We start from the raw sequence: 12150 nt of genomic DNA, 5'->3' as shown, positions 1-12150 counted from the left end.
CAGGCTGAGCGACTACAACTCCCAGCAGGCCGCGCTCGCGCCCCGCCGCCTCCGCCCCGCGCGGGGCCTTCTGGGAGCGGTCCTGGCCCGCGCGGTACCGCGCCAGCCTCGGGGCCCCCGGAGCGCTGCGCTCTGGCTCCCTCGTCTGGGAAGCCGTTGGCCGGAGCCGTCGCCGCCGGGGGGTGGTGCCCGGGCCAGTGAGCCCCTCCCCGGGCGATGGGGCCGACAGCCCGGGCCACGGCGCGGCGGGGGTGACCGCGGGGACCCGGCCCGCCCCGTCCCGGGCCGCAGCCCCGGGTCCCGAGGGCGAGGCGTCGCGGCGCCGGCAGCGTCCGACGCAGCGGCGGCGCGGGTGGTGGCCGTGGCGGCGGCGGCAGAAGCAGCAGCAGCAGCAGCAGGACGAGGAGGAGCGGCGGCCCAGTGCGGGACCCGACCCGGCGTTGGGCGACCGATGCGCGGAGGCCGCCCCGCCGCCGCCCCGGGCCGCCACCTCGCCTCCTCGCGTCCACAAAGCCTGGTCACGGCGGCGGCGGGGGCGGCGGCGGCGGTCGTCCATGGAGCTCGAGAACCTCTTGGCCAACTCGATGCTGCTGAAAGCGCGCCAAGGTGGGTGCACAGCGGCGCCCCGACCCCTGCTGGAGTCCTGATCCCCGTGGAACCCCAGTCCTGCTGGGGAACCCTGGTCCCAAGCAGAACCCCGACCCTGCTGCGGACCCCAGATTTTCTGTGGAATCCGGACCCGGGGTCCGCGCAGCCTCACTCTCAGGATTGGTTAGTCGGCGAGTGGTCAGCTTGGGCACGTAAAGCTTAAGCCGCCCCGTCCCCTTTCGGCGCCTCAGGACCCAAGTGAAGGTGGCCTGCGCTCGGCTCTTGTTAGTGTGAGCTGTTCCCTGTCCTGCTCTTCCTCCGGAACCTCGGGTCGCAGTGTGGCTTCAGCACCAGGCGAGCCGTGTTCTGTCCCCGAGGGAGGAAGCCGGACCAGCGAGCGAAGCCAGCAAACAAGAACCGTGCCTTTGTGCTCTTTAAAGGACCAAGAAGAAAATCCTGTAAACTGACCTGGGAGACCCTTCCGTTAGTGTTTTTAGACTGTTGTTACTTTAACATCTATTCTTGGTTTTGAGGTTTGGTGGTGTCTGAGACTTTACGCTGTGTGGAGTGGGTTTTAGCCCGACTTAGAGATAGATTGAGCACGTTAGTTACAATTCACCCTGATAGCAACGTAGAAGCAGCAGTTGGCGCAGCCCTTCTGCTCAGAGACCCCAGGAGTAGAGTTCTCTGTGGAATACCGAGTGTCCCCTCTCCTGGCTCCCTAGAGATGGGAGAGCAGGCGGCAGAGACCACCCATAGTTCTTCGGCGGCTTCCCTCTTAGGGAGTCCGTGTGGGAGCAGCTGCTTCATGTTTGTGCTGGGAACAGCGTTAAGTGCCCACCGAAGGATGTATATTTAAGACAACCTGGAAGAAGTGTTTTATGTTGCATCTCCCAGGGTTTCAGGATTCCTGGGCGCAGATGTCGGCCAAGTGGTGCTCCTGGTGACTTGGATGCTGTTGAGAAGCATCAACAGGTTCATCTTGTGATTAGAATAGTGTATAACGTTCTGTGAGAGAAATTAACCTGGAACACAACTATTTCCGATTTGGGGGTTTTGTTTTCTTTTTAAGCTCCCCCCCTTCCCGTTTGTATCCCAAGTGCCTTTCAAGAGGAAAGGTCTTGATTAGGATTGGCTTGATGCGGAGGGAATAAAGCATGTTCAAGTTTGGCTGCAGAGCCTAGTGATTGATAGTTAAGAATAGCTACCATTAGTGAGGGTTTGCTTTGGTCAGGCATCGTGCTCAATTCTTTATGGGCGTTATCCCAGCTAGTTCCTATGCCTCATTCTTCTGTTCTGTAAAGCTGGACTTATAACAATCCTGCTTCATGGTATTGACAAGGGGACTGCATGGAATAACGTGGTACAGTGCTTCGCGCTTAGAAAGTGCTCAGTAAATAATCATAGTAGTTGTGGTTGTAGATTTTGTTTTGTCCAGAGTCATGATGAAAAGCTGGCACTTTAACATTGCAGTTGTGATCATTTAATTGACCTTGAACCTGATTCCTTGTCTCATTCTTAGACTTTCCAAAGCCATAGCTTTTCTCTTCCTGAATCCCCACATGCAGGAGGTCCTTGAATCTCATTTATCCTTAAGCTTCATTATTTCTGTTGTCCATTTCTTTGTCTCTGTCTTCACCCAGTACCCCCTTAGATGGTTCTCGACACCTCGTAAGTTGACTGAGGGCAGTGGTTTCCTAACTGGTCTCTACTTCCAGAGCTTCTTCTCTTATCATTCCCAATGCTGCTAGAACACTTTCTAAAACACAGATTTGTTCTCTGTTTAAAATTTGGCCCTGGAGCTTCATTCCAGGTCAAGTACAAACGCCTTAGTTCATCATGGCCCACAGGGTCCTGTCTGACCACTGGCCTGCTCTCCTCTCCTTGTCCACAGCAGCTGAGCGTGTCACACCACTTCACGCCTCCAGGCTTTTCTTTTCTGCCTGCAGTCTTCTTCTTCCTTCCTGTTCCAGCTCCAGAGTCTTTTCTGGGGAGCGTCCACATTCCTGCAGGAGGCCTGGTCACTCCATCCCTTGAGCTCCATCCCTTGAGCCACTGCTGTGCCCAGGATGAGCTCTTGCTGCAGTGGGCATCCCCAGGGGCAGCTTTGGTCTCCCCTTCTGTGTCACCGGAACCCAGCGCTGTAATGGCACTCAATCTGTTCTCTGCAAATTCCAAATGCTGGCTGAAGGACAAAAGAGCACATCTTAGGAAGTCTGTCAGTACTGGTGATAACTAGAAATTGAAGTTTCAAAATAAGCTTTCTTTTTAGACTAGCAGTCTGGAAATAGGGAGCAAAACCTGAGATTGTATTCAACTTTGGGATGTCAGTTGACTCCATACTTGTAAATGCTAAGTGCTTTTTATTTTTTTTTGAATGAACATTTTTATTAAATCAGTATTATTTTATTATTCATTTTTAAAAAATTTTATTGAAGTATGGATGATTTACAGTGTTGTGTTAATTTCTTATTAAGTCAGTATTAAATGTTTAATTGTATCTGCAGTGCAACCTGTAGGTTCCCTCTCCATGTTTATATGTTCATCACTAGCAAAGACAGCAGGGTCAACCAGAACTAGTTATGAGGCTAGCCAAAGGCCAGGCACGTGTGTTTTTCTTTCAGAATGTAAACCTTTGTCTCTACCAAATTGAAAGAGAGTCCTAGTTCAAAGGACACAGGACAGTGTTACCTTTGCTGCCGTGCTAACTAGTCTCTAGTTACTGCTGTGCTAACTAGTCTCACTTCCTGGCAGAGACACTGTGCTTGAGCTTTTGCATTGTAAACCTACATCTCTTTTTCTGAGTGTTGTTTTGAAAAACAATGCTCCCACATTCAGGTGGGTTAAACCTGGTGCAGTCTTGTAGGAATGCCTCTCATAGAGCCAAGGACAAAATCAGCTCCACCGCTTCTGTTCTGTGTGTTTAAAAAAACATTTCCAAATAACCAATAATTTTTGAAAATCAGAGAATAGAAGGACTTATGATAAAGAGCCCTAACCCTCTCCATTCTACTCCTTTTCCTGTAGACTGAATGTTTGTGTCCCTGCAGAATTCATATATTGAAGCATAATCCCTAGTGTGATTGTATTTGGAGGTGATTAAGTCATGAGGGTGGAGCCCTCCTGAATGCTACGAGTCCCTTTTAAACAAGATCCCAGGGAGCTCCCTCGCCCCTTGTGCCACGTGAAGACACAGAAGACACCGTCTGTGAGCCAGGAAGCAGCTCCTCACCAGACACCAAAGCTGCCTTGATAAAGTGCCTTGATCTTAGACTGTGAGAAATAAATTTCTGTTGCTTATAAGCCACCCAGTCTGTGGTATTCCATTATAGTGGCCCAAACAAAGACACTCACCAGGTGCAGCCACATTGATTCTTTTCTTGGGTTCTGTTTTAGTTATCTTCCTGATTACTGTTGGGTTTCTAAAGTATAGTGTTGATCAATTCAGACTTTTCTGAGCCTCATGAGGAGATAGGTCACTTAAACCAACTCCATCTTCTTTTCCCTTATCAATATAGTTATATCACTGTTTTTAATTCTTGTATTGGTTATCTTTATAACTTAAAAAATTAAGTTTAGGGCTTCCCTGGTGGTGCAGTGGTTAAGAATCCGCCTGCCAATGCAGGGGACATGGGTTTGAGCCCTGGTCTGGGAAGATCCCACGTGCCGCGGAGCAACTAAACCCCTGCGCCACAACTACTGAGCCTGCACTCTAGAGCCCGCGAGCCACAACTACTGAGCTCACGTGTTACAACTACTGAAGCCCACGCACCTAGAGCCCATGCTACGCAACAAGAGAAGCCACCGCGATGAGAAGCCTGTGCACTGCAACGAAGAGTAGCCCCCGGTCACTACAACTAGAGAAGGCCCACGCAGCAACAAAGACCCAACGCAGCCAAAAAGAAATAAATAAAAAAATTTAAAAAAAAAGAGCTTAGATTTTTCATTTTTGATTTCTTCTGGTAATGATAATTTGAGCCAAAATATTTTACAATAAAAAAAAAAAAAGTGTGGGAATTCCCTGGCGGTCCAGTGGTTAGGACTCTGCACTTTCACTGCCGAGGGCACGGGTTCGATCCCAGGTCGGGGAACTAAGATCCCACAAGCCATGCGGCGTGGCCAAAAAAAAAAAAGAAAAGAAAAAGTATTTTCATTTTTGACAATTGAAACATTGGTAAACATTTTTGATTTTTTTCCATTGAGGCATTTTATTTGCATGAAGGTATTACATCCCTAGAAAAAGAATCCCAGGATTTTCCTTCCTATGTGTTTTCGTCTTGCTTCATGGACCATGATGCTAGCTGAGGTTGTCAGTCCAAAGGGACCAAACTGACGGGACGGGAGCAGGTTACTCTGCCGTTTTTCTAGATCTTTGAGTTGCACATCAAATCTGGGCTGATCACTCCACACTTGTTTGCCTGCCTGAGAACTTCACAACAATTTTCCCAGCTCTGTGATCATGGGATCACATGTGATCAAATTCTCCAATGGAACCATGCTTTCATCATCACAGTTGGAAAGTGGACAATGGGTTTGGAGGACAGCCTAGTAAGAACCTGGCTTTGGCCTCTATTTTCGGCATTGTTGATGCTCTCGAGAACATCACCCGGGGCATTCGTGCCCGCTGTTATGGTGGCACGGAAAGATGGCGGAAAGAGCATTTCTAATTTTTTTTGGAAGTATAATTGACTTACAGTATTATATTAATTTTAGGTGTACAACATAGTGCTTTGATATTTCTGTACATTATAAAATGATGACCATGATAGACCTAGTTACCATTTGTCACCATACAAGGATATTAAAATATTCTTGACTATATTCCTTATGCTGTACATTACATCCCGGTGATTTATTTATTTTATACCTGGAAATTTGTACCTCTTAATCTCCCCCACCTATTTCACTCATCCCCCCAGCACCGCCCTCCACTCTGGCAACCACCAGTTTGTTCTCGGTATCTATGAATCTGTTTCTGTTTTGATAAACGTTCCTAATTTAATGTGAATGTGGTTTCTATAATTGTGAAAGAGTTCAAAGTGTAGAAAATAATATAACAAACACCCCAGTGCCCACTGCCCAACCAATCTTAACATTTGGCTGTATTTCATTTCTTTCTTTAAGAAAAAAACATTGCAGATATATTTGAAACACTTTGTGTATCTTTCCAAGATCCCAGGCCCTTCCCTCGTTCCCCAGAGATAACCAAGGTCTCTCTACACTCTGGCTGTTTAGGTTTGTAGGTAACAATATGGAGTATTGTTTTACATGATTTAAACTTCAGGTCAGTGCTGTTGCTCTGTGTGTGTGTGTGTGTGGTTTTGTTAACCTTGTTGATGTGTAAGTTCCCTTCCTCCTGTTTTCCCTCCCTCACCTTCCTTCCTTTCCACTCTTGCTAGCACTTGGAGTTATCAGACTCTCAAACTTTTGTTCCTGAAGGGCATGAAATGTTATCTTACCATTTATATTAGTCTGCTTGGGCTGCCATAACAAAATACCGCAGACTGGGTGGCTTAAATGACAGAAATTTATTTTCCCACAACTCTGGAGGCCAGGAGTCCAAGACCAAGGTGCCAGCCTGGTTGAGTTCTGGTGAGGGCTCTCTTCCTGTGTGCTCACATGGCCTTTCCTCTGTGTTGGCTGAGAGAGGGGGAGATCTGGTAACTGTTGCTCTTACAAGGACACCTATGGGATTAGGGTCCTAACCCTCTGGCCTCATTTAACCTTAATTACTACCCTAAAGGCCCCATCTCCAAATACAGTCACGTTGGAGGTCAGCGCTTCAACATGTGAATGGAAGGGGGCGGATACAGGTCAGTCCATGTAACACTTTTAATTTGTGTTTTCCTAATTACCAGGGAGATTGAACATCTTTTCGCATTGACTGGTGATTCAGCTTTCCTCTTTGTGAATTGCTTGTTCGCATCTTCTGCCCAGTGAGGGGAGAGTATCTCATTGATTTGTAGCAGCTCTTTATATAATCTGGATACTAAATATGCCTTGCACAAGTCTCCCATTTTCTGACTTGCCGTATTAGTTTTCCTGTTGCTGCTGTAACAAATTACCACAAAACTTTATTATCTAACAGGTCAGAAGTCTGAAAAGGGTCTCACTAGGTTAAAGTCAAGGTGTCAGCAGGGTTACGTTCCTTTCTGGAAATTCTAGGGCAGAATCCATCCATTTTCTTGCCTTTTCCAGCTTCTAGAGGCTGCTTGCATTCCTTGACAATATATCAAGTGTTAGCAAAGATGCCGAGTAGCTGAAACTAGAACTCGCACACATTGCTTGTTGGAGTGTAAAATGGTCAAACCAGTACAGGAAAATAGCAGTTTCTAATAAAGTTACACACACACCTATGCTCTGACCCAGTGATTCCCCTTCAGGATATACCCAGGTGAAATTCATACATACGTCTACAAAAAGTCTAGTTTATACCAGCTTTATTCCTAATAGTCTCAAACTGGAAACAGCCCAAGTGTTCTCAGGAAGAGAATGAATCAACAAATAATGAAACAGTATAATACTACACTGCAATAGAAAAGAGTTAACTACTGACACATGCAACAGCCTGGGCAAATCTGAAGAGCCTTATGTTGAGGGGAAAATCAGAAGAAACTATTCAATACAGTCCTCAATGATTTCATGGGCATGAAGTGAAATTAATCCGCGGCCATCTGAATGGGAGTCATGATTGCTTCCGGGAAGGGGGGTGTGACATGAAAGAGGCAAGAGGGAGCTTTGGGGGACAACGAGGATGTTCTGTTTATTGATCCAGGTGGTAACTGTGTGCATATATACATTTGTAAAAGCTCATCAAGAAATAGCCTTAAGAGTAGTGCACATTATTGTGCAAATTATATCTGGTAAAAGTTTTGTTTTTAAAGGAAAAAAAAATTCATTAGATAGTGACTCTCTGTACCTTAAAGGATTGGTAAAACTTGCTTGTGAAATTGCCTGGGTTTGGTGCCTTTTCCTCTCTTTGGAAGAAAGGATGGGAATGGTTCTTTTTATTATCTGTTTAGTTTCTTTAATAGTTATTGTGATATTCAAGATTCCTGTTTCTTCTTGAGCTATGTTTGGTAATGTGTGGTTTCTGACAAAAATATTTTCCTCTAAATGTTCAAATTTATTTGGCATAAACTTTATTTGTAACGTTTTCTTACTATTTTACAATTACAATTGTGATCTTTTTCATTTGGAGTATTATTTGTGTGTGCCTGTCATTTTTATTAGACTTGCAAAAGATGTTTCTATTTTATTAGTCTTTTCAATGAACCAGCTTTTGGTTTCATATGCTATTGTATGTTTGCCTTCTGTTTTATTAATTTCTGCTTATATTATTATTCTCTTTATTTTGACTGGCTTCTACCTTCTTGAGTTGAATGCTTAATCCATTTCTCTTTTTCTTTTTTCCATTCCTTCATCAAGAATTTATTGGCCATTTATTTTGTGCTAGGAACTGTGGTAGGTACTGGAGTGAACCATGAACTCGGCAGAAAATTTGCCTTTGATGAGGTGACAGGCAAGTGGAGGAAACAAGCATCTTATGACTAACTGCAATGTGATTAACTAAATTTCAGTGACCTCTGAAAGAAAAAAAAAAGAACTGAGACCAGAAATTAATAAGCTTCTGCATCAAGTCACCCATGCCTAGACATATTTACCAGTTTCTTACTTAGTAGAACTTTGTGATTAGTGTACTGTTCTTACTGATATCTGTTAGATGAACTAAGACTTGATGCAGTTTACTTTCTGGTTAAATTAAGCACAGTTCTATAGAGTAGGCAGCAATCATAGACATACATATATTTCCAGTTCCTGTTCAGATCTAGTTGCTATTTCTCTTCTGCCTGGACTGTCCCCTCACTGAAGACGGTCATCATTCTTGTTTCATGTTGGCTCTTTTCCTGGGTTCCAGGCCTTGTCCTCCGCCTCTGCTTGTGTCTTCATCACCTGCATCGTCAGGGCTTTTTCCCCTTTCCAGTACCCTCTGCACGATGACCACTGCCCACCACTGGTCACTAGGGAATGGTTCTCTTTCCAGGCGAGAGACCCTGCAGCCATCGGACTTCCCTGAGTCTCAGCACCTGGGTCTTCTGTGTTCTCTCTGCACTTGACGAGCTGGGGAGTGGCTTTTAAATGCTCTCCTTTGACAGAATAACAACAGAGATTGAGTTCTAACGTGTTAAAGTGCTGAAGTTTCCAGACCTGCAGCTGTTCAGGTCATTTTACTGTTTGACCACTTCAGACCAACAGCCATGTCAGCTATGTTAACATTCACCTTAACCTTATGGTTGAAGTAACCCTTAAGATTTCTCACCAGTACAGTAATGTGGTTTCACAGCTTGTGGAAATTCTGTTTCCCTCCCATTTCTCACTGTATATACTATATTGTGAACATTCAATTTTAGCCCAATTGACATTTTTAAGTGTTTTTACTTTTGTGCATAAAAACATCAAATCAGGGACTTCCCTGGTGGTCCAGTGGGTAAGACTCTGTGCTCCCAATGCAGGGGGCCCAGGTTCTATACCTGGTTGGGGAACTAGATCCTGCATGCATGCCGCAACTAAAGAGTGCACATGCCGCAACTAAAGATCCCGCATGCTGCAACTAAGACCCTGTGTGGCCTAAATAAATAAAATAAATAAATAAATAAATATTTTAAAAAACAAACAAAAAAACCCCATCAAATTATATTCTATTATCCAGAGAATAGGGGTCCATGTTTCAAATGAAACACATCTGAATGTATTCAACTAACTCATTAAAAAAAAAAAAATTCTCATTGTCGTACTAGATAGTCAGAATCTGAATCGGCACTTCTCCATTCAGATTGGCCACACATCCAGAGCTCAACGGCCACACGTAGTGCTTATGCTGGACAGCACAGTTCTAGAAAACCGATTTGTTCATGTTGACGAGCTTATCAGATGAGGAGAAACACAGGTCGTTAAATAAATTGTTTCCTTCACACACTAGAAAATATTTTTCTAGAGGCAATAAAAATGCCGAAGAAGTAAAGTCTTTCCTCCAAACAAATAAGTATTAATTTCTAAGCTAAATTATTTTATATCAATATAAATTACAATTAGCAATCTAATAAATTCTAATACCTTAGATTTTTAGAAAAATTCTCTAATACCCACTATTTGTCTGAGTGTGGGAAGTATAAAGATTATCCCTGTTCTTTGGCGCTCACAGTCCGGTGAAGGAATAGACCTGACAATGAATAATTGACATGTAGGACGACGTGATAAGGAGGACAATGACCAGGGCTGCTTAAACAAGTGAAGGGAACACAGAAGAAGACTGCACAGAAGAGGAGACACTGGAGCTGAGTCTTTGAGGATAAACAGGAGTTTTCCAGATGAACAGAAGAAGAAAGAGCACTGTGGCTAGAAGAAAAGCATGTTTACAAAGCACAAAGGGTGGAAGAAGCTGGCAGTGCTCAGGGAACTATGTGAACGTTTGCATAAGTGGCGCAGAAGGAGAATACAGGGAGAGGAGAGGCTAGAAAGAGACAAGTAGGGGTGCTTCATGATCAGGTTCATGTTTGATAAGATCACTTTGTAGTTTGAGAAATAAAATGAAGAGGACCAGACTGAAGGCAAGGAAGCCAGCGCTGAGACTTAGAGATGCTGAGAGTATGGACAAAAGGAATGACAGGATGAGGAGAGGAGGGAACAGATGCAAGAAGGTTTTGGAGGCAGAATCAACGGGACCTGGTGACAGATGGGATGTGGGGTGTGAGTGAGAAAGCAGGACCCAGGAAGCCTCCTGGGTCTCTGGTTATAACAAATCTTCCCCCCACAAAATTCCCGTTCCCTGGCTGTGATGCCATCTGCCAACCTTCAGCCCAAATTTCATTTCCAAAACAGATACCACCCATAAATAAATAAGTTCTAACTTACAGGATATCAGATCCTAAACTCATAAGTGACTGACACACAGAACAGCAGAGATGGGAACAAATCAGTCAAATTAAAATATTTAAATCATAAAAGGTTTCAGTCCATTAACCATCAAAAGCTATTCGGGTTGGCCAAAAAGTTCATTCGTGTTTTTCCATAAGATGGCTCTAGTAGTGCTTAGTTGTCTTTAACTTCATTCAAAACAATTTTGTTAGATTGTATTGTGACAGTTATCATATCAGCGTGCATTAAAAAAAAAACATCAAAATCAGTGAATTTTTGTGTAACCATTTTAATATTGAAGATGGAAGAAAACAATATTTTCAGCATATTATGCTTTATTATTTCAAAAAGGTAAAAATGCAACTGAAACGCAAAAAAAGATTTGTGCAGTGTATGGAGCAGGTGCTGTGACTGATCAAACGTGTCAAAAGTGGTTTGTGAAGTTTTGTGCTGGAGATTTCTCGCTGGACGATGCTCCACGGTTGCGTACCCCGGTTGAAGTTGATAGCGATCAAATCGAGACATTAATTGAGAACAATCAACATTATACCATGCGGGTGATAGCCGACATACTCGAAATATCCAAATCAAACGTTGAAAATCATTTGCACCAGCTTGATAACGTTCATCGCTTTGATGTTTGGGTTCCATGTAAGTTAAGCGAAAAAAACCTTCTTGACCGTATTTCTGCATGCGATTCTCTACTGAAACGTAATGAAAACGTTTCATTTTTAAGACATTGTGATGGGTGATGAAAAGTGGATACTGTACAACAATGTGGAATGGAAGAGATCGTGGGGTAAGAGAAATGAACCACCACCAACCACACCAAAGGCTGGTCTTCATCCAAAGAAGGTGATGTTGTGTATATGGTGGGATTGGAAGGGAGTTCTCTATTATGAGGTCCTTCTGGAAGACCAAACTATTAATTCCAACAAGTACTGCTCCCAATTAGACCAACTGAAAGCAGCACTCGATGAAAAGCATCCAGAAATAGTCAACAGAGAACGCATAATCTTCCATCAGGATAACGCAAGACCACATGTTTCTTTCATCACCAGGCAAAAACTGTTTCAGCTCGGCTGGGAAGTTCTGATTCATCCGCCTTATTCACCAGACATTGTACCTTCAGATTTCTGTTTATTTTGGTCTTTACAAAGTTCTCTTAATGGAAAAAATTTCAATTACCTGGAAGACTGTAAAAGACACCTGGAGCAGTTCTTTGTTCAAAAAGATAAAAAGTTTTGGAAAGATGGAATTATGAAGTTGCCTGAAAAATGGCAGAAGGTAGTGGAACGTCTTTTATTTTTACTTAAAAACTGAAGGAACTTTTTGGCAAACCCAATACAAAGTGTCAGACATAAAATTTCAGGTTAAGTAAGTGAAGCCATGATGAAAGGGTGTAATATTCTTGGGGAACTTTGTACACAAAGCAAACACCAACAAATCATTTAATAATTGCTGAGTCTCCATATGCCTGCCAGGCTGACCCAGGCCCATGACAGGACTTAATGAAAGCGTCCACTCCCCATGAGTTTACTTTGCCCTCACACTCTAAGTTGGAGCCTAGTGCCTCATAAATATTTAACTTAAACTGCAAAGCAGAAAGATCAACCTGGGACATTAATACCAGGAAGTAGTCTGAAA

At 43.9% G+C, this 12150-nt stretch overlaps 1 protein-coding gene and 1 pseudogene across 6 annotated transcripts in view; one reads left to right on the top strand and one right to left on the bottom strand.

Moving 5' to 3' along the window:
• Window positions 1-80: 80 nt before the first annotated feature.
• GRK4 (G protein-coupled receptor kinase 4) overlaps window positions 81-12150 on the top strand; it is an 86162-nt gene continuing 74092 nt past the window's right edge. For all 6 annotated transcript variants that reach the window (XM_036852132.1, XM_036852133.1, XM_036852135.1 and 3 more), the window contains exon 1: window positions 81-606. In XM_036852132.1, the coding sequence (XP_036708027.1) occupies window positions 555-606 (52 nt within the window). In that variant the 5' untranslated portion in view covers window positions 81-554. The remainder of the gene's footprint in view (window positions 607-12150) is intronic.
• LOC118895255 lies at window positions 4740-5308 on the bottom strand (annotated as a pseudogene).

This window comes from Balaenoptera musculus, chromosome 5 (genome assembly GCF_009873245.2).
Source record: "Balaenoptera musculus isolate JJ_BM4_2016_0621 chromosome 5, mBalMus1.pri.v3, whole genome shotgun sequence".
NCBI classification, from domain to species: domain Eukaryota; kingdom Metazoa; phylum Chordata; class Mammalia; order Artiodactyla; family Balaenopteridae; genus Balaenoptera; species Balaenoptera musculus.
Note: the sequence above shows the minus strand (reverse complement) of the source record. Positions and strands in the feature narration are given on the sequence as shown.